General features: G+C 49.7%; 8 protein-coding genes across 8 annotated transcripts; 5 read left to right on the top strand and 3 right to left on the bottom strand.

Moving 5' to 3' along the window:
- Positions 1-1,265: 1,265 nt before the first annotated feature.
- BDP55DRAFT_633503 (uncharacterized protein) lies at positions 1,266-1,767 on the top strand (the record flags this gene model as incomplete). The annotated part of the gene is made up of 2 exons (XM_060572560.1): positions 1,266-1,576; positions 1,650-1,767. 2 exons carry the CDS (start codon positions 1,266-1,268, stop codon positions 1,765-1,767), a joined length of 429 nt encoding a protein of 142 aa, XP_060427896.1.
- Positions 1,768-2,867: 1,100 nt separating this feature from the next.
- On the top strand, positions 2,868-4,289 carry BDP55DRAFT_730047 (methyltransferase domain-containing protein; the record flags this gene model as incomplete). The annotated part of the gene is made up of 7 exons (XM_060579644.1): positions 2,868-3,017; positions 3,078-3,168; positions 3,223-3,264; positions 3,321-3,490; positions 3,553-3,590; positions 3,646-3,783; positions 3,866-4,289. The coding sequence occupies 7 exons, from the start codon at positions 2,868-2,870 to the stop codon at positions 4,287-4,289; spliced, it is 1,053 nt and encodes a 350-aa protein (XP_060427895.1).
- BDP55DRAFT_668440 (uncharacterized protein) lies at positions 4,286-5,170 on the bottom strand. The gene has a single exon (XM_060575237.1). It carries the CDS (start codon positions 5,036-5,038, stop codon positions 4,643-4,645), a length of 396 nt encoding a protein of 131 aa, XP_060427894.1. The 5' UTR covers positions 5,039-5,170; the 3' UTR covers positions 4,286-4,642.
- A 171-nt stretch (positions 5,171-5,341) lies between these two features.
- On the bottom strand, positions 5,342-6,615 carry BDP55DRAFT_668438 (HpcH/HpaI aldolase). The gene is made up of 3 exons (XM_060575236.1): positions 6,296-6,615; positions 5,982-6,234; positions 5,342-5,906 (listed from the first exon to the last, which is right to left on the bottom strand). Exons 1-3 carry the CDS (start codon positions 6,353-6,355, stop codon positions 5,413-5,415), a joined length of 807 nt encoding a protein of 268 aa, XP_060427893.1. The 5' UTR covers positions 6,356-6,615; the 3' UTR covers positions 5,342-5,412.
- Positions 6,616-6,671: 56 nt separating this feature from the next.
- Positions 6,672-8,468, top strand: BDP55DRAFT_613087 (pyridoxal phosphate-dependent transferase). The gene is made up of 7 exons (XM_060571221.1): positions 6,672-6,886; positions 6,957-6,995; positions 7,049-7,138; positions 7,234-7,874; positions 7,929-8,010; positions 8,063-8,109; positions 8,163-8,468. Exons 1-7 carry the CDS (start codon positions 6,734-6,736, stop codon positions 8,329-8,331), a joined length of 1,221 nt encoding a protein of 406 aa, XP_060427892.1. The 5' UTR covers positions 6,672-6,733; the 3' UTR covers positions 8,332-8,468.
- An 18-nt stretch (positions 8,469-8,486) lies between these two features.
- On the bottom strand, positions 8,487-9,002 carry BDP55DRAFT_633499 (S-adenosyl-L-methionine-dependent methyltransferase; the record flags this gene model as incomplete). The annotated part of the gene is made up of 1 exon (XM_060572559.1): positions 8,487-9,002. The coding sequence occupies one exon, from the start codon at positions 9,000-9,002 to the stop codon at positions 8,487-8,489; it is 516 nt and encodes a 171-aa protein (XP_060427891.1).
- An 892-nt stretch (positions 9,003-9,894) lies between these two features.
- On the top strand, positions 9,895-12,322 carry BDP55DRAFT_695005 (uncharacterized protein; the record flags this gene model as incomplete). Its single annotated transcript, XM_060577417.1, has 7 exons — positions 9,895-10,074; positions 10,740-10,867; positions 10,972-11,366; positions 11,432-11,549; positions 11,616-11,680; positions 11,745-11,773; positions 11,876-12,322. The coding sequence occupies 7 exons, from the start codon at positions 9,895-9,897 to the stop codon at positions 12,320-12,322; spliced, it is 1,362 nt and encodes a 453-aa protein (XP_060427890.1).
- Positions 12,323-14,347: 2,025 nt separating this feature from the next.
- BDP55DRAFT_633497 (uncharacterized protein) lies at positions 14,348-16,015 on the top strand (the record flags this gene model as incomplete). The annotated part of the gene is made up of 8 exons (XM_060572558.1): positions 14,348-14,467; position 14,506; positions 14,621-14,695; positions 14,812-15,020; positions 15,081-15,283; positions 15,350-15,459; positions 15,513-15,680; positions 15,747-16,015. The coding sequence occupies 8 exons, from the start codon at positions 14,348-14,350 to the stop codon at positions 16,013-16,015; spliced, it is 1,155 nt and encodes a 384-aa protein (XP_060427889.1).
- Between the last annotated feature and the right edge of the window lie 77 nt (positions 16,016-16,092).

Here is a 16,092-nt window from a genome sequence, read left to right as displayed (position 1 = left end):
GACTCACGCGAGTCTGGTCTATCGAAATCATTCGAGCTTCGTTATGCTTGAAACATCTAAACTTCTCCCACTCGTGCCGCTCGCCGTGCCCATGGTGACACATTTTGGGCGAGATTTTCTTCTTCCCTCGCAACTCGACCTAAGCAATAAACTCTCACAGACATGCATCAGCCTGCTGTTTACCAATTTTCAGAAAGCGTCGTCATCAGATGTACTTCGTAAATTGACATAACAATTCGTCTAAGCCACAGTGATGCGTTCACCCGTTCGGTGAGTGAGTGAACGGCATCGTTCGCCGTGCGCTGGAAATGCAGGATGCGGGAGTTCCCCACTGATCGCCTTTAATTTCCTCAACCCCTGGGCTTTGCTCTGGGCTGAGCTGAGCTCAGCTGTCCGGATGAAACGTCAGCTGCTTCCAAAGGTCTCGCCCCGAGTACGGAACTGAGGGGCCTCTTGTACCCATATGTGAACGGCGGGCTGCATCGTTGCCCATTTACTTGATGTGCTGGTTCGTCCGATGAACTCTCATATTGAGTTCTCAGAGACATGAGATGTGAATGAGTGGAGGTCTGTCATGTCACAAAAACCAAAAAAACAACAACGGACACGCAGCAGCTGCCAAGGCAGTGCCACGGGATCCACCGCGGGAAATGTCAGATTGTGTGGGGATTTGGCATGATGGGTAAGGGGTGCCAGCAGAAACTCAGGAGAGCCAAGCCTTTCTTGTTCTCCCATGTTGATGACTTGGCATAGAACAAGCTCTCAACGTCACCCAAAATGGCCTGTCGAACGACCTCTTGAATTGAGGCAACGGGGTTTGTTTGATGGAAATAGAAGACCAAAAGGTCTAGAACCTGATTCCGAGCGGGAGACTGGGGTGCTTCCCGCCCCGCCGGGACGAGTGTGCCGCGCGCTCAGGGGCCGGCCGGCATCCAGGCGCTCGTAACGCGTTCGTTTGTTCGAAACGCGGGCCCCAGAAGCAATTTACATTGGACATACGCTACCACCCACGAAGGATACCAGATCAAGATGAAGGGAAACAAACCCCAGGGATGGGTCGACTTCGAGTAATATATGTATGAACTCGACGCGACTGTCCCTTTTCCATCGACAAAGTCTTTTTGATCTTGCTCTCCATTCTCAAACACCACCATTCATTCGTGCTTCAATTCTCAACTCCTTGGGCTGGACTCGGATAACTCTCGTTTAAACAACCAAAAATCAAACACGTTCGTTCTACCATTTTCCCAAACTCAGCGCCCAAGATGCAGCTCTCCGCCCTCTTCCTCCTCGCCCCCGCCCTCGTGGCCGCGACCCTCGACCCGGCCACCTCCAACACCAAGGGCAAGTGTCCCTCGAGCTACAACTGCAGCGCCACAAAGGTCTCAAAGGCCATCCAGGCCGCCGAGTGCTCCCACAACACCCGCACCAGCAAGACTCAGACGTTCGCCGTCTTCGAGACCGACCACCAGTACGACGGCAACAACGGGTACCCCTACGGAACCTGCTCCGCGTACACCTGCGAGTCCCCCACCGAGATGATCACCGACGACGACTGCTGGACTTTCTTCTGGAGGTGAGTTTTGAAAATGACAGGAATCTTTTTATTTGACGACAATGGACCGATGACTGACGGGTGATGATTTTAGCGGAACCGGCGAAGAGGATGGTGTTGGCACCGGCTGCATCAAGGACCCCAACACGGGCGTCTGCGGCTGCGAGAACTCTGACGGAACCTTCATCTCCGGCAGCAGCGACTGCACATAAAGGACGTCTTCTTCATGAAAGACATTCGTAGTGGTCGAGAGGGAAAATGGCCATGCTTGACATGAGCCAACATAGCCTCTGACGGTGTGTGCTATTCATGTACATATATGACACAAAAACAACATTTGTACAAAAATGATCACAAATTTCGTTTACCACGTGGCCTAGATGGGGCGTGGTCATCATCATCCTGGCGCAAGGTTTTCTGCTATATGACGTTTATTATACCGTTCTCCATGTTGGTTGAGACTCGGGTCCCGTTGTGGCCCGAGCCATCCTCTTCATCGAAATGAGGCTGAACCTAAATAACCTTTTGACTTTTAACCCGCATCTCGCGACTAACCGGCGACGTAATTGGCTGTTTGCCATTGGTAGTCGCGAAATTTGCACTTAATCAAAGTGTTAATTCCCTCAATATTAGTGTCCCAGAGCGGAGCGGAACTTACCTTACCTTATGTCAACCTAGTCTGCCAGTATACATGTCCAGTCACCTGAGCTCTGTATCTATGCCTCTACTTCGGTCTGCATACGTCCCCATTGTTCATCTCGTATCGCATCTCGGTTGCCAGATGCGGGGCTGTCAGTCTATGTTTGATGACTTCTACACTACCTAGTACGCCAGGCTGGCATCATGTTAGGCAGCGCCGTCGCTTTACATGCCGTCAGATTGTGCAAACCTTTCCTTACCTCAATTCATTGACATGCTGATGATTCTATGCCTATCTTGGTAATGAGCTGGAAAGTTGGCCTAAAGATTGTCAATCGTCCCCGACAGGCCGGATGGCTTCTCCGCTGAGAGCCTCCAACCACCAGTCAGACATCGCGGTCACACTGTGTTGCAGAATTGCTTCATCCCACTCGTAGAAACGCTTTAATCTGATACGTGGGCTAAATCCCTGTTTAGGGACCATTGACCGAAACTGGTAAACAACCAAGGATCTGTATGCAGTTTCCGTGTTGGTTGGACCAACAACACTGACCGAGGCCAAGAAGAGGGGTAATCAAGCTAGAATACCTCTATCCTTCCAAACTCTTGAATTTCCACGAGAATAGTGTTTAGAGAGCTTCATTTGGATCGTTGTGGTCATCAAACTCGCAAAATGTGTGCTGACAACAACACGAGCCCCGTGGGTCAGCCGTCGACACCGGCGGCGACTCAGGCAGCTCAACCTAAGAACACGACTGATCATGAAGTTGTGCTTGTTGCTGAGGATATTGAGGAGAGCGACGCTGCGTCGAACCTTGGAAGCGTGAGCAATACACTTGCCGCTCAACTTCTGGCCTTTGATAATTTTGACCATTTGAAATAGAGCGTCGCATCCTCGAGTACAACTGTCAACAGCTCGGTTCTAGAATACAGAATGGAGAACGGCCGAACGTATCACGCATACAACGACGGCAGTATGTTGAAATTCACAGTGAATTCGCTGTCCCCTATAATTAACTGCTGATCAGAATACTTCTTCCCGAACGATGAAAGGGAGAACGATCGGCTTGGTAAGACTACTGCGATGTACGCCCAGACCTGGAATGTTGACCTTCCACTACGGTAGACCTTCAGCACAACCTCTTCATCTTGACGTTTGATAACAAGCTCGCGACCGCCCCACCCAATGATCCAGGATCGAAGGTCGGCAATGTTCTTGACGTTGGGACTGGCAGCGGTATTTGGGCCATCGACTTTGGGGAAGAGCACCCTGATGCTGAGGTGTGGCGAACCCTGGTGCATCTATACGTGTGTCTAACGTTTCTCGCTCATTCATTGATATCGGTATGCGCACTTAGGTTTGTGGAGTCGATCTTTCAGCTGTTCAGCCTGAATTGTAAGTGAAATCGGAGGCACGTATTTGTTGGAATGTAGACTAATCCGGGTCTCAGTGTACCGCCTAACGTCAAGTTCGAAATAGACGACATCGACCAGTCTTGGACATTTTCCAAACCATTTGACTACATTCACAGTCGGATGATGAATTCGTCAATCAAAGACTGGAAGGCCTATATCCACACATGCTTCGAGTGAGTAGCAACGAGACTTTCGCCCTCAAAATACATGTATGAAGCAAACTCAGAGATATCATATGGCTAAGCTAGACCGCAGCAATTTGAGCCCTGGAGGATATTTAGAGCTGATCGAATTCGATGCTGTGCCAACATCAGATGATGGCACTCTGAAGGCTGACTCGGCAATCACCAAGTCCGCCACCCTGCTCTTCGACGCCGCGGCCAAAATTGGTCGACCATTCGAGGATATTAGCAGGATGAAAGACGTCCTAGCTGAGACCGGATTCAAGGACGTCCACAAGCAGCTCTTCAAGTGGCCGACAAACTCTTGGCCCAAGGATCCGAAGTACAAGGAGTTGGGGATCTGGAACCATGAGAATGCCATCGCTGGTTGGGAGGGCTTTTGCATGGCTCCGTGCACTCGGGTCCATCGGTGGAGTAGAGAGGAAGTTCTCATTCTCATGGCGGAGGCCCGGAAGGAGTTCAAGGATAGGACTATCCATGCCTACTTTAATATGTGAGACGTTTGGACCCCGTTACCTTTATCGCGATTACTGATCACCCTGGCGTCCCTTAGCTGGTCGATCTATGGAAGAAAGCCTCTCGTCCCTGAGTCTTTTAACTAGTTCTTAAGAGTCGGGTATTCTGGCCCGATAGGAGACTCCGATAAGCCAGTGTTGAACACGGAGTCAAAGGAGTGGATTCAATAAACAGTTTCAGCTCTCATGGCAAGAGATCAATGAATCCTGCTGTAAAATGCATCGTGCAGACTAAGCAGCAGTTTGAAAATTTGACTTGCTTTCCCTAGTACGTAAACGTCATGATGGGGTATACTGAGAGGCTTGTCAGACAATATCTCTTCCTCTTCCTCCGGCTATGATCTGTTCTCGATATACCACACCAGCCATGCTAGACCAAAATTTGTGACTGGAAGCCAATAAGGCATATCGGCTCGCATCTGACTCCAGTATCCAGAAGACGTAAGAAAGCATCCAAGAAACAGGGCGAATATCCCCCCTCTAGTATGTGGGAGCGCGAGTAAGAAGCCTTCCGTGACCATCAAAGCTCCTATATATTGCATGTGTAGCTTGATTGTGCGTTGATCAGTGAAAGGGTAGAGTGGGTGGAGGTATGGCGCCGTTTTCTGAGACTTTCGGTAGATTCTTTTATGAAGCGTCTTGAATGGCCAAGGACCGAGTCTAGGAATACCGCCGACGAAGTATTCGAACGCGAGAATGATGCGAGGGATGGCGAGGAGAATGGAGGCCATGATGGTTTTATTGCGGTAAGGCAGAGCCTGGAGGCTGAAGGCTTCACTTAGACATGGGCAGATGGAGCTTCTGAATCAAAACATGCGATTAGAATTCAGGGAATATCTCAGAGGCGGGGTGCATAAAATGGTTGCGGGGCGTCCGGGGAAGTGGTTGTTTTCAAAGATGGTTCAACGTCGATGATGTAATGGTGGCGCTCACCACCTCAATTGTGAGACATATGACTGCACGTGAGTGCAACAGTCCAGTCCAGTCCATAACTCATGAACACAAGCACCAGGACCTGTGGAGTCTTTCGTAGTAGGCAGTGGTATTATGCACTAGATAATCCAAGTCGATTTATGTCGGTATCATGATATTGCCGTTCAAATGTTTAGAGATTACTTTGCACTTTCGCAATCTCCGCCATTGTTTCTTTAGCTCCCCGAGCTAATATCGCAGAGTCTTGTCCTCCAAGAAGAAAGCGGACGCCTAGCTCGTTAATCGCCCAATCATGTAGCTCATGATTGTTGTAAATACCGGCCAAGCCCATGATCTTGCCGTGCTTTTTGCATGCCCGACTTACGGTCTCCATGGCTTTCCGGAAGACTGGGCTTTTAAACTGGCTCGGCGCGCCCAACTCAATGGCGAGGTCATTCGATCCAACAAGGAGGACATCGGCGCCTTCTATAGAAGCAATATCGTCGACATTTTCAATACTCTCCTTTGTCTCAATCATCAGGAACACAGTTGAGCCGTTGGCGTTGGTCTCCGAGATTATGGTGTCCTGTGGCACGGCCTTCAACGAGAAGACGGGTAATTGGCCAGTCATGGACCTCTTTCCCTGAGGCGGGTATTTACATATCGAGACAGCAGCCATAGCATCGTCTGCCCGCAGGTTGTCAGTGTTCCTTGTCCAAAGAGTGAAGTTCGGATTCTAGGCCGGAACTCATTGGCACTTACCGCGGCCATGAATATGAGGGAAGACAACCCCCATTGCTCCACCATCGAGAACCTTTTGAACGAAACCGTTACCGCATTGGTAAGGAACCCTGACGAAGGGTGTTACGCCTAGTTGAAGACCAACAATGCAGTGCTGACTGGCATCATGAATGGACAACGTCGAATGCTCGAGATCAATGAAAAGAGCATCGAAACCTCCGTTTGCCGCCATATGAACAATCTGTGTGTTCGCGACAAGGCGAATGCCCATTGCCTAAATCGGTATGTCAGTATGAGTAGTCACACTATGTTTCTCCTTTACATTAGAAACTCACCGTACATAGCTTTCCCGATACGCTCAGTCGGTTCAAGCTGTTGGATAGGAGAGAAGCCATTCTGTATATACGAAAAGAAAGCTGGTTTGTCAACGTGCAGTTATTCGAACTCGAACATAATCATGCAGTATCTTCGAGATATCTAGTTTTCATGGCTTCCTTGGGCCGAGGATGGTGTCAGCTTACTTGTTGACGGTTCGGCTCCTCTTCCCGCCAATCTGAGCGCCTCGGGCAGGCGTCCCGAGGGCGTGCAAGTGCCAAGTGGAGACTCGGCTGCCCGCGCCGCCGCCAACTCGGCGATGGATGCCAGTTAGCCGGAGCATTTGGACCTTTCATTTTTCGCCGGTACTTGAGTAGTAAATTCGAAGGAGTGCGAAAGAAATTGAATGCTTTGCTTCCCCAAAGCTTCCAGCCTTTCTTCATTCCAGCTTTGCCAAAATGTTTGGACACGTACAGCCCGGTCCTCCAGACCCTATGTTCACTCTCAAAAGGGATGCAGACAACGACACAAGCCTAGAAAAGGTCGACTTGGGTGTTGGTATCTACCGTAGCGAAGAGGGTAGTTACCAAGAGTTGGATGTTGTCAGACAGGTATGATCGAAGCTTCTTCTCCAGCGACAAAAAAACGTAAAGGCTGGAGGATTTGCTAAATATAACGCAGGCCAAAAGAAAGCTCGACGAGCTAAACTTAGGACATGATGTAAGATTCCAGGAAAGACCTCCTTAAGAAACTAAGCTGAGAACTTTGTCTAGTATGAGTTGACGATAGGAGATGCGGATTTCCTCCGACTTGCCGCGGAAGTCATGTTTGGCGAGCACAGCGACGCCCTTCAAACTGGCAGAGTATGTGGTTGTCATGATAATTTCATGAGATTTTAATAATCTTTGAAGAGATTCAAAGAACTTGCCAAGGCAAAGACACTAAGCTTGGCATCCAGGTTTCTTCAGTCCAGACAATTTCTGGGACAGGGGCCAACTCTTTGGGAGCGCTTTTCATCTCGAAAGTCATGGAACCGAAGCCCAAAGTCTACATTGGAGTTCCCACTTGGGGAAACCACCTTCCAATTTTCCAAGACGTTGGTCTGGAGACCGTCACATATCTCTATCTTGATGGGTCAAAACACGCCGTCAACTTTACCGCCCTCCTCAATGCTGTACAATCGGCAGTGCGAGGCAGCGTTTTCGTGTTGCAAGGATGCTGCCACAACCCTACAGGAGTTGATCTAAGCCCTAGTCAATGGGCAGAACTGGCTAGTGAGATGAAACTTTATGGCCACTTGCCATTCTTTGACACAGCGTACCAGGGTCTTGGTGACGGGCTTGAGGAAGATGCCGTAGGTATACGCGTATTTGCAAAAGCAGGTATTGAGATGCTGGTTTGCCAGTCATTCTCAAAAAACTTTGCGTTGTATGGGGAGCGATGTGGCGCCCTTCATTTTGTTGGTAACTCGCAAAAGGTAGTTGCGAATGTTCAAGATAGACTTCGAAGCTTGATAAGGCACACATACTCGTCAGCCCCGGCCTACGGTAGCCGTCTTGTCAAGATCGTACTTAATGATACTGATTTGCGGAAGAAGTGGTAAGTCGGAGTCCATTGAATTTTCATCACCCATCTGCTGACAACGGGGTTTAGGACTTTAGAGATTGATGGCATGAGAACACGTCTGAAGAGAAACCGCCAAACCCTGCACGACGAGCTCGCGTTAAACCTCAAGGTATGTTGTTCCAAAAAAAAAAAGCATATGTATTAGGATTGACTTGAAGTAGACACCCGGAGACTGGTCATATCTGGTGAAAGAGAAAGGACTATTCTCGTTAGTAGTTGTATACTCTCACTGATGGAATACATCGCTAATCTCACAGACAGATGCCTCGCACTTTCACCATCCCAGTGCAGGGAGCTCGTCGAGACGTATCATGTTCATCTACCAGGATCTGGAAGGATCAATGTCGCTGGCTTGAGCGTGGAAAATGTGAAGCGCGCAGCACAGGCCATTGACAAAGTCATCAGGCAACATGCGAATGGGAAGCTCTGAGTCCACCATTAATTTAAAGAGGTACTGGAGCTGTGTACGGCTGTAACACTTGGCTGTAACACTTGATGCAATATTTTGTCCTTCCTCTATATCATTATAGGTATCTACCAAAACATACGAGTACAACAAATTCAACCCCCTTGGAAGTTGGAAGTCTACGGACGCTCAACCTCAATCAGACTCTCAACACCCTTGCCAACACTCCAAATCTTGACAATCTTCAGCCCGGCCATCTTCTCCAATAAGTGATACCAATCGCCCTCAGTGCGTTCCTTAGAGCAGAAAAGCGTCAGCATGACCATGTCGAGTGCAGACGTCTCCCACCAAGCTCCAGTGGATGGGATCACGTTCTCGTTAATCAACAACTTGCTATACCCAGGCTTCATAGCAGCCTTGATCTGTTTGAGAATCGTCTCGCAGACATCATCAGGCCAGTCATGCAGACACGAGTGCATGTAGTAGGCGCGGGCTCCTTTCACGGGCTGCTCTGTCAGGAAATCATGGCCCATGGGCTGGATTGCCGGTATGAGCTCCTGAATTTCCTCAATGACGACTGGACGATCCTGAAGGATGAGCTTCCCCGGCGCCTTGGGGTAGTAGAAGTGAAACTCAGCCAAGTCGTGACCGATGCTGCCGCCAATGTCCCCCAAGAAGGGCGCATCGGCGTCCATGTTGGTGCCTTTGACGAACCTCTACTTGACAGGGAAGAAGCCAGGGGCCATCCATGGAGGGCGACTCTGGCGGTAGCCGGACATGTGGTGGTTGAAGTGCGTGCCGTCTAAGATGATGCATGTCAGTGCATATTCATCACTAGGTAAAGCATGTCGGCAATTTTACTTACAGCCAAGATCTTCCTGCCATGCAAACATATTCTTATCAGTGTTAATTATCTGCCGAGTCTCGATTCTTCACCCAGCCGTGCCATTCGCATTCAAGCCACTTTGCGCAGCCAGACAGGGGCTTCCACCTGACTGCTCACCACGTTTCTCGTCAGCGTGAGAGTTTTACACCGGAGACTCGCAAGACGCCGAACCGCTCGTCAAGTACCCCGGCGTTGGAAGATCGGGGCCCCGGGTTATCGGCCCCACCTGGAGGAGTGTTCCGGACTGGGTAGGCTCTGGGCGAATGTTTGTTGGTTTGCACCAACACATCTTTCATTGGAAGTCAGTTTTACGAGTGGCCATCACCACGGTAGCTGTATGGTTACAGAGCCATTTCTGTCACGTCCACGCCGATCGATCCGTCCAACGGTTGTTTGCTTCATCCGTCCATCGCCCTCGGCCAATATCTTTGAAGCACGAAAGAACGGGACCGATGCCTAAGCCCCCATCTCAATCTCATGGGAAATTCTGTGACAACATGGTCTACCCATACCGCTAAAAGCACCTTGCTTAGTTTGCCAATCACCATGAACGTTGTTCTATTGCGCTTGTGGTCTGGATTCCTCCCAACACAGTCTTCACTTGATGCGCCGTGTATCCGGTATGATAATAGTGGAAATCAGGAGGCACGGGGCTCAGGATCCATCAGCGGCGAGTGATGTTATCCTCCACCTGTTGAGGTATGACTCTCGACCCTTGGCTGTTGGTGCTCGGCCAGGGTCTTGGCATAACAACTGCAGCTCCACGCCATCAAACATCCCATTTTGCTCTTGCACCCGCCGACTTCAAGTTCCCCCTGAGCCAAAGCAGTTGCCGAGACTGCATCCAACGTAATGAGAACTGCGATCTGCTTGCACAGAGGGTAAGAGAGCCACGGGTCGCGGCCCGTGGCCCACGTCGGACAGTTTCCGCCGTCCCTCCAAGCGCCCAAGCACATGCAGCTACAGGTATCCAAGGTAATTATCTATGCTGCATGTATGCCGTAACTTCGCGTGAAATCCCCTGGCGTGGTTGCCTGTTGTTACAGGGTTTCAGGCACCTTTGTGTGTCTACGGATTTGCGACTTAACCCCTCAGCCCGAACGTTCAGTTTTGTCAATGGGGGCTAGATCTTCAGGGGTTGAGCTACGGAGCGTGCAAGAAAACGGCGATGTTACATAACATATCGAGCAAGACCCTTGAGTTGCAAGTCCAAGTTTCTTTTTGAACTGAAAGTCGAGTAGGGGTTTGTTCTATTGCAAACCAACGGCATGGCACTTAATCCCCTCTTGGGGACCCCAATACCTGGTAAGGACACCAGGTTACGCAAGATCTGCACGTCTTCGACCAGTCCCTCGGGGGGCACTAAAGAATTATTTTGCGAGTAGTCGTGCCACATTCTGCTTTGTATTTATTACGCATCGTCCTGTTTGTGCCTTGATCTGCTCTCATCCCCCGAGTCTCGATTCCTTAATCGCAGAATCATCAGGTCACTGCCTACCACGACTCCAAGATGTCGGCTTCTCCAGTCGAGAGATCAGACGAGTAGAAGGCTCACGACAAAGGACCAACTATCGTCATCGTCTGCTGGATTGTCACAGCAATCAGCACTTGCTTCGTTGTCGGTCGTGTCTACGTGAGGGGGAAGATAATTGAGAAGTTCCAGAGCGATGATTGGTTCATCATCCTCTGATTGGTACGTGTTCCCCATTGTCCAGTGACGAGAGTTTCTGTCGCGAACAGTTGCCTCTCTCTCTTTCTCTTTCGCTCCAGCAACTTAGCCTGACTCACGGATGTTCTCAGTTTTGCGGTTACATCTCAACGGCATTGTCTACGATCGCAGTCACCTACGGCAATGGAAGGCACATGTCTCTCTTATCGACCGAGCAGCAGCAGGGAGCTATCCTCTGGACCACGGCAGCCTTCTGCCCTGGTATAATGTCCTTCGGTCTCCCTAAGCTAGCTGTCGTCTCTTTGCTAGTGCGGTTGATGAACCCCGACAGATATCATAAGTGGTTTCTATGGTGGCTAGGAATCTGGTGCCAGTTGACGCTATTCGTCACAGCTGGTCTCCTCCTCGGGCGTTGCATGCCAGCCAGGTCCTTGTGGGACTTTTCTGTTGAGGGCACTTGCTTTGATGTCAGTATTCTGGTGGCATATTGTATTTATGCGGGATGTAAGCCAAAGCCCCTTTCACTATGGGCTTGTCTGCTTTTTACTCATACTGTTTCTACAACACAGCCTTCTCAGCCTTCGTCGATGTTTACCTCGCTGTGTATCCGGCTGTCGTACTTTTCCGCCTTCAAATGGCCACCAAGAAGAAGATCGCGCTGTCGTGTGCGCTTGGCATTGGTTCAATGTAAGATTCCCCTCAGTTCGGGCAACGATTAGCTCAACTTGATACATGTGGCTAACAACTTGGAAGTTCCGGAATTGTTGCTATTTACAAGACGACTCGTATTCCATCCCTTGGAAGCAAAAATTTCTCGTGTAAGCCCCCCTCTCGTTTTTGTGCTGTCGAATGATTTATAGCTGACTTCTTTCGCCTCGACAGACGACACCTCTGACCTGGTGATCTGGACAGTGCAAGTCCGACCTCTCCTTTTCATATTATCTGATCAGCTCCAATGAATTAACAGACGTTTTTATCTCGCTTAACTGACTTTGGAACCTGGTAGCTTCGAGGGCAGCACCATAATCATTGCAAGCTCAATACCCGTAATGCAAACGCTTCTTGAGCTCATACTCCGGCGCAATCCCTTCAGCTCTGCCAGTGGCTCAAAGCAAACGCCGCATTACTATGAAGACTACGGCTCTCAGAGCAAGTCGAAATCGCGGGGAGGAGTTGGTATTGAGCTGGGCCAGCGCAAGACGAAAGCCAAGCCCAAGTATGACCTCGGTCTTACCATTGTCGAGGGCGATGGCCAGGAGAACATCCTTACACCAACGACCGACTCAAACCATGGAATATCCGCTTCATCGTGTGCCCCAACTCTCACTTCCAGACAAAGCGACTCAAGTCAGCATCCCGCCGACGGAAAGATCATCCGGACCGACTTCGTGAGTGTGACCTATGAGGAGCAAGGACCGGCCCGTAACACATCGGCTTCGAGTCGGTGGAGAGCCGTCTAAAAGACCGATTTGAAATTTGAGAATCATTATTATATAGAGGATATACAAGAGAAAGGTTGTGGAGTAGGTGAATTTGAGGCGCAAGCCGAAGCTTCTCATTGTGCTTCTCACCAAATCTGACAGCGTAGAGAATGACAAGCTTAGAAAGAGATAAAACAGCGATGTATGCACAGGTCCCAGTCCACCACATATCGCATTATAAAGCGTCTGAAAACTTTGGATTCTCTTGAAAGCTATTCCTTACATGATTTGCGCGCATCATCTTCTTCCTCTTGAACAGCATTTGCTTGCCAATCAGTCGGCTTCGCTCGGCGACGATGCGCCACACCTCGCCGAGACTCCCGTTTCTAAACCGGTGTCTGGAAATCTCCGCGGGTGTGCAGCCATGGAGTGAGAGTCATCTCCTCATCCATTATCTCCAAAGAAGGGTCGATGGCTAGCTGGGAAACTGGGGCCGGGGCCCGGAAGAGAATGAGGGGCAATCGTAAATTCGTAACGTCAGATCACGGCGGACCGTTTTCATCGAAAGCAAGCACAAAGCGGTGCGGGCAAACCGAGCTTGCGTTACGTGAGGTGATTCGTACAGAAACGTTTCTTGTGTCTCTGATTCCCGCCACCCTTATTCGCCTTGTCTCACCCATGCCCGAAATTGATGCTTTCGGAAGCGCGGCAAAGTGGGGCCGCCCCGGCGATGGCCCCGAGTGAAAAAGCGGCCCGGAAACCGGGATCTCACCGGAGCTAGATTTGGGGCGATCCCACTAGGTAAAGTACCTAAGTTCGATACATGGGGCGTTATAGGCGATTGTTGCTTTAAATCGCCAATGGCTTTCAAATCCCAATCTCACTTGAATGGAAAAAATTGTTGTCTAAGGTACAGGAGCCTTGTGTTTCGTCAATCGGTTGAGCAATTCGTTTTCAGCTCAGTGTACTCAGTAACACCAAAGTCTCACTTCCGTGAACCCTTCAAATGATCCAGGAAGAATCTTCCAGAACAAATCCAGGAAGTTCACTGGTGGAATCCAGGTCAAACAAACGGGCCACCGAAGCAAAGGCATTCGTCTAGAATCCTGCATTGACTACCTTAAATAAGTAGGCAGATGAGTGCAAGCCATAACGCGTAGCTTTGAGCTTCCTCTTGGAGGATAGCAATAAAATCAAGGATTATCGTACGTCCGTACTCATCAAAACATCGGAAAGTGCTGGTCTAGAACGGGCACGCAGTGACTAGCCCGCTCTTCGGGTTCTCCCAGAAGCTAGTTCCCGTTTCGAAGGGCCGAAGCCTGTCAATAACTTGGCCGGTCCACGTGCTGCCCCGCCGCGCTGGTCTCAGCGCATCAAGTTTGCATAGACACGACAGACTGGAACTGCAGCCAAATATTTTAGCGTGAATTATCAGGATAAAGCGGCTCAGTGGACGTGCCAATATGCTGCGATGTGGCGCGGATCGCATAGACTGGTGTCACAGGCACCAAGCCGGCCCGTCATATCGGCTGTACGGGTACGGACGAAACGGAGTGCGCGAAACGTATACGCGGAGTTTGGCTGTCTTTGGACTCTCTGCTGCCTGCAGGAAGGCTCATGGTGGCACCAGACCAAGGCTTGTGAATGTCCAGCGAATCTTCTGTTTCGTATGCAGATTCCACGGGCCGTTGTCTTTTCGGCTTCCCGAACCCGAGCCCTATCAAGGAAGTGATGCAAGTGTGAGGCATCCGAGATGACATGCTTTACCGGCGCTCTTTGAATCTAGAAACGAATTCGGCGAGTGGGACAAGGATGACACATCCTAAGGCAGACGGTAACACGAGTGATCTATTGCATCCAAGACAATACTCCACGTTGCAGGGGAAACAGCATGTCAGCCGACCAGAACACTCATCTCAGACCCCTGGTGCGATAAATATGCAGAACCCGCCTACATGGTAATCTTCGCTCAATCGATATTCTCTGTCAATTGCGGCTGGTATGGGCATTGTTTGCCCAACGAGTTTATGCAAGCGATGTCCATATCGTTGCGCATCCCTTTGAATGGGGGCTGCCTTGCGCACATGCACTGCTTCTACACATGTGCAAAAGGGTCGGCCGATGGGCGCGACGTTCAAGGATAAAGTTGGAGCACTTCCGAATCCGGATGATGGACTCGGTATCGTACGTATGTTTAGTTCGAAATCGGACAACGGAACTAGGGTAAGTATGATTCTGATCTCACGCTAGGAGTCTGTCTGTCTCAACTAGCCTTCGCAGGCATTCAGCTCCCTTCACATCCTCTTTTATAATTCCAGACACCCACTTTCTGAACAGGGTTCAACAGCGTGTTTGAGAATGTGACGATGGATGATGGCTCACTTTCCGACCCCAAAGGCGGTTACAATCATAGTACGTCGGATACCGCATTTTGGATCTCGAAACCTCAATGTCGAAACACGGCCGCTAACCTTACCTGCTACGAACTTAGACGACGGGATGGGTTACCATATTGACCGCCGGCGCAGTACTAGCTGCCTCCCTCCATCTCCGAATCAACATTCAGGGGAGAAAATTGCAGATTAGCGATTACTTCCTATGCCTAGCATGGTGCTCCGCAGTTGTAACTGCGTCATTCGATATCCAATTCACTGTGATGGGCGCTTTACATCAAAACATCAAAATCAATCTCGATGGCTTCGATGGAAACGACGACCAAGTTATGTTGGTTATGAGGGTATGCGAAAGCAAGTTCTTCTTTATCACTTTCATCGTGCTGATACTATATGCCTAAAAGCTATTTTGGGCCAGCAGCATACCATTTTTTACGACTTTCTACCTCTGCAAAGGAGCTCTCCTCGCCGTTTACGTTCAGATATTTCCCATTTTCATGTATTATCGACGCATGATGCTATGGACGGCTATAGTATATATTGGGCTGGCGTACCTGGTCAGCATTATCCTGCTTTTCACTGTTTGCCTGCCCCTGAGTAAGAACTGGTGAGTTCACCCGATGATGACGGGCACTTTTTCCACGCGTAGAGACTGACTTAGGCTTTTGGGCAGGTCTGTCGAAGATCGGGTTGTGGGAACAGAGAATGTCATGTGCTCGGCTTCATCTCCCGCCATTGTTTTCCAAGTCGGCTGGGCGTTGCATTTCTTTGGAGACATCTTGAGTGAGTAAGCTTCTTGGCCTTACAACTCGAAAAATTACTGACCTCTTGCGAAGTTTTCTGTCTCCCGTGGCTCATCTTACCTGATTTGAAGATCAAGAGAGCTCTCAAAATTGGCGTTTACTGTACATTTGGTCTCGGCATCATCAACATGACCTTTTCTCTCGTCCGCTTCATCACCATTCAGACTGCATCAGTCGATGCATTGCCTTTCGGTTTAGTCGGTGAGTTCTTGAGCACGACTCAGTAAACTCTCTGATGGATGTATGCTGATACAAGATGGTTCGCAGAACTTTGGAGCGAGCTGGACGTCAACATCGGTCTTTTAGTTGCGACATTACCATGTCTCAGACCGTACTTCCGATCGAACCGAAGAGCTGGCTATTCGGACAAGTCGAACGGTTACAACTACAAATCAACCGTGAAAACGCTACAAATAACACGCATGAGTAGATTCGATGTCGTCAGCGAGCCAGCATACGACCTCAATGTCGACCTTGAGCATGTGGCGGCTTGCTCAACCACTACCCATTCACACAAGTCTAGCGAGACTGTGTAGAGTCCTGGAAATTTAGAGAGTAAGAGCAAAGTGTGATGATACCCCAGCGCCACCCAAGAGTAGGCCAGTAATTGAAT

Source organism: Colletotrichum godetiae (genome assembly GCF_030913485.1).
Source record: "Colletotrichum godetiae strain CBS 193.32 chromosome Unknown BDP55scaffold_28, whole genome shotgun sequence".
NCBI classification, from domain to species: Eukaryota; Fungi; Ascomycota; class Sordariomycetes; order Glomerellales; family Glomerellaceae; genus Colletotrichum; species Colletotrichum godetiae.
The sequence above is the reverse complement of the archived record's forward strand: the minus strand, read 5'-3'. Positions and strand labels throughout refer to the sequence as shown.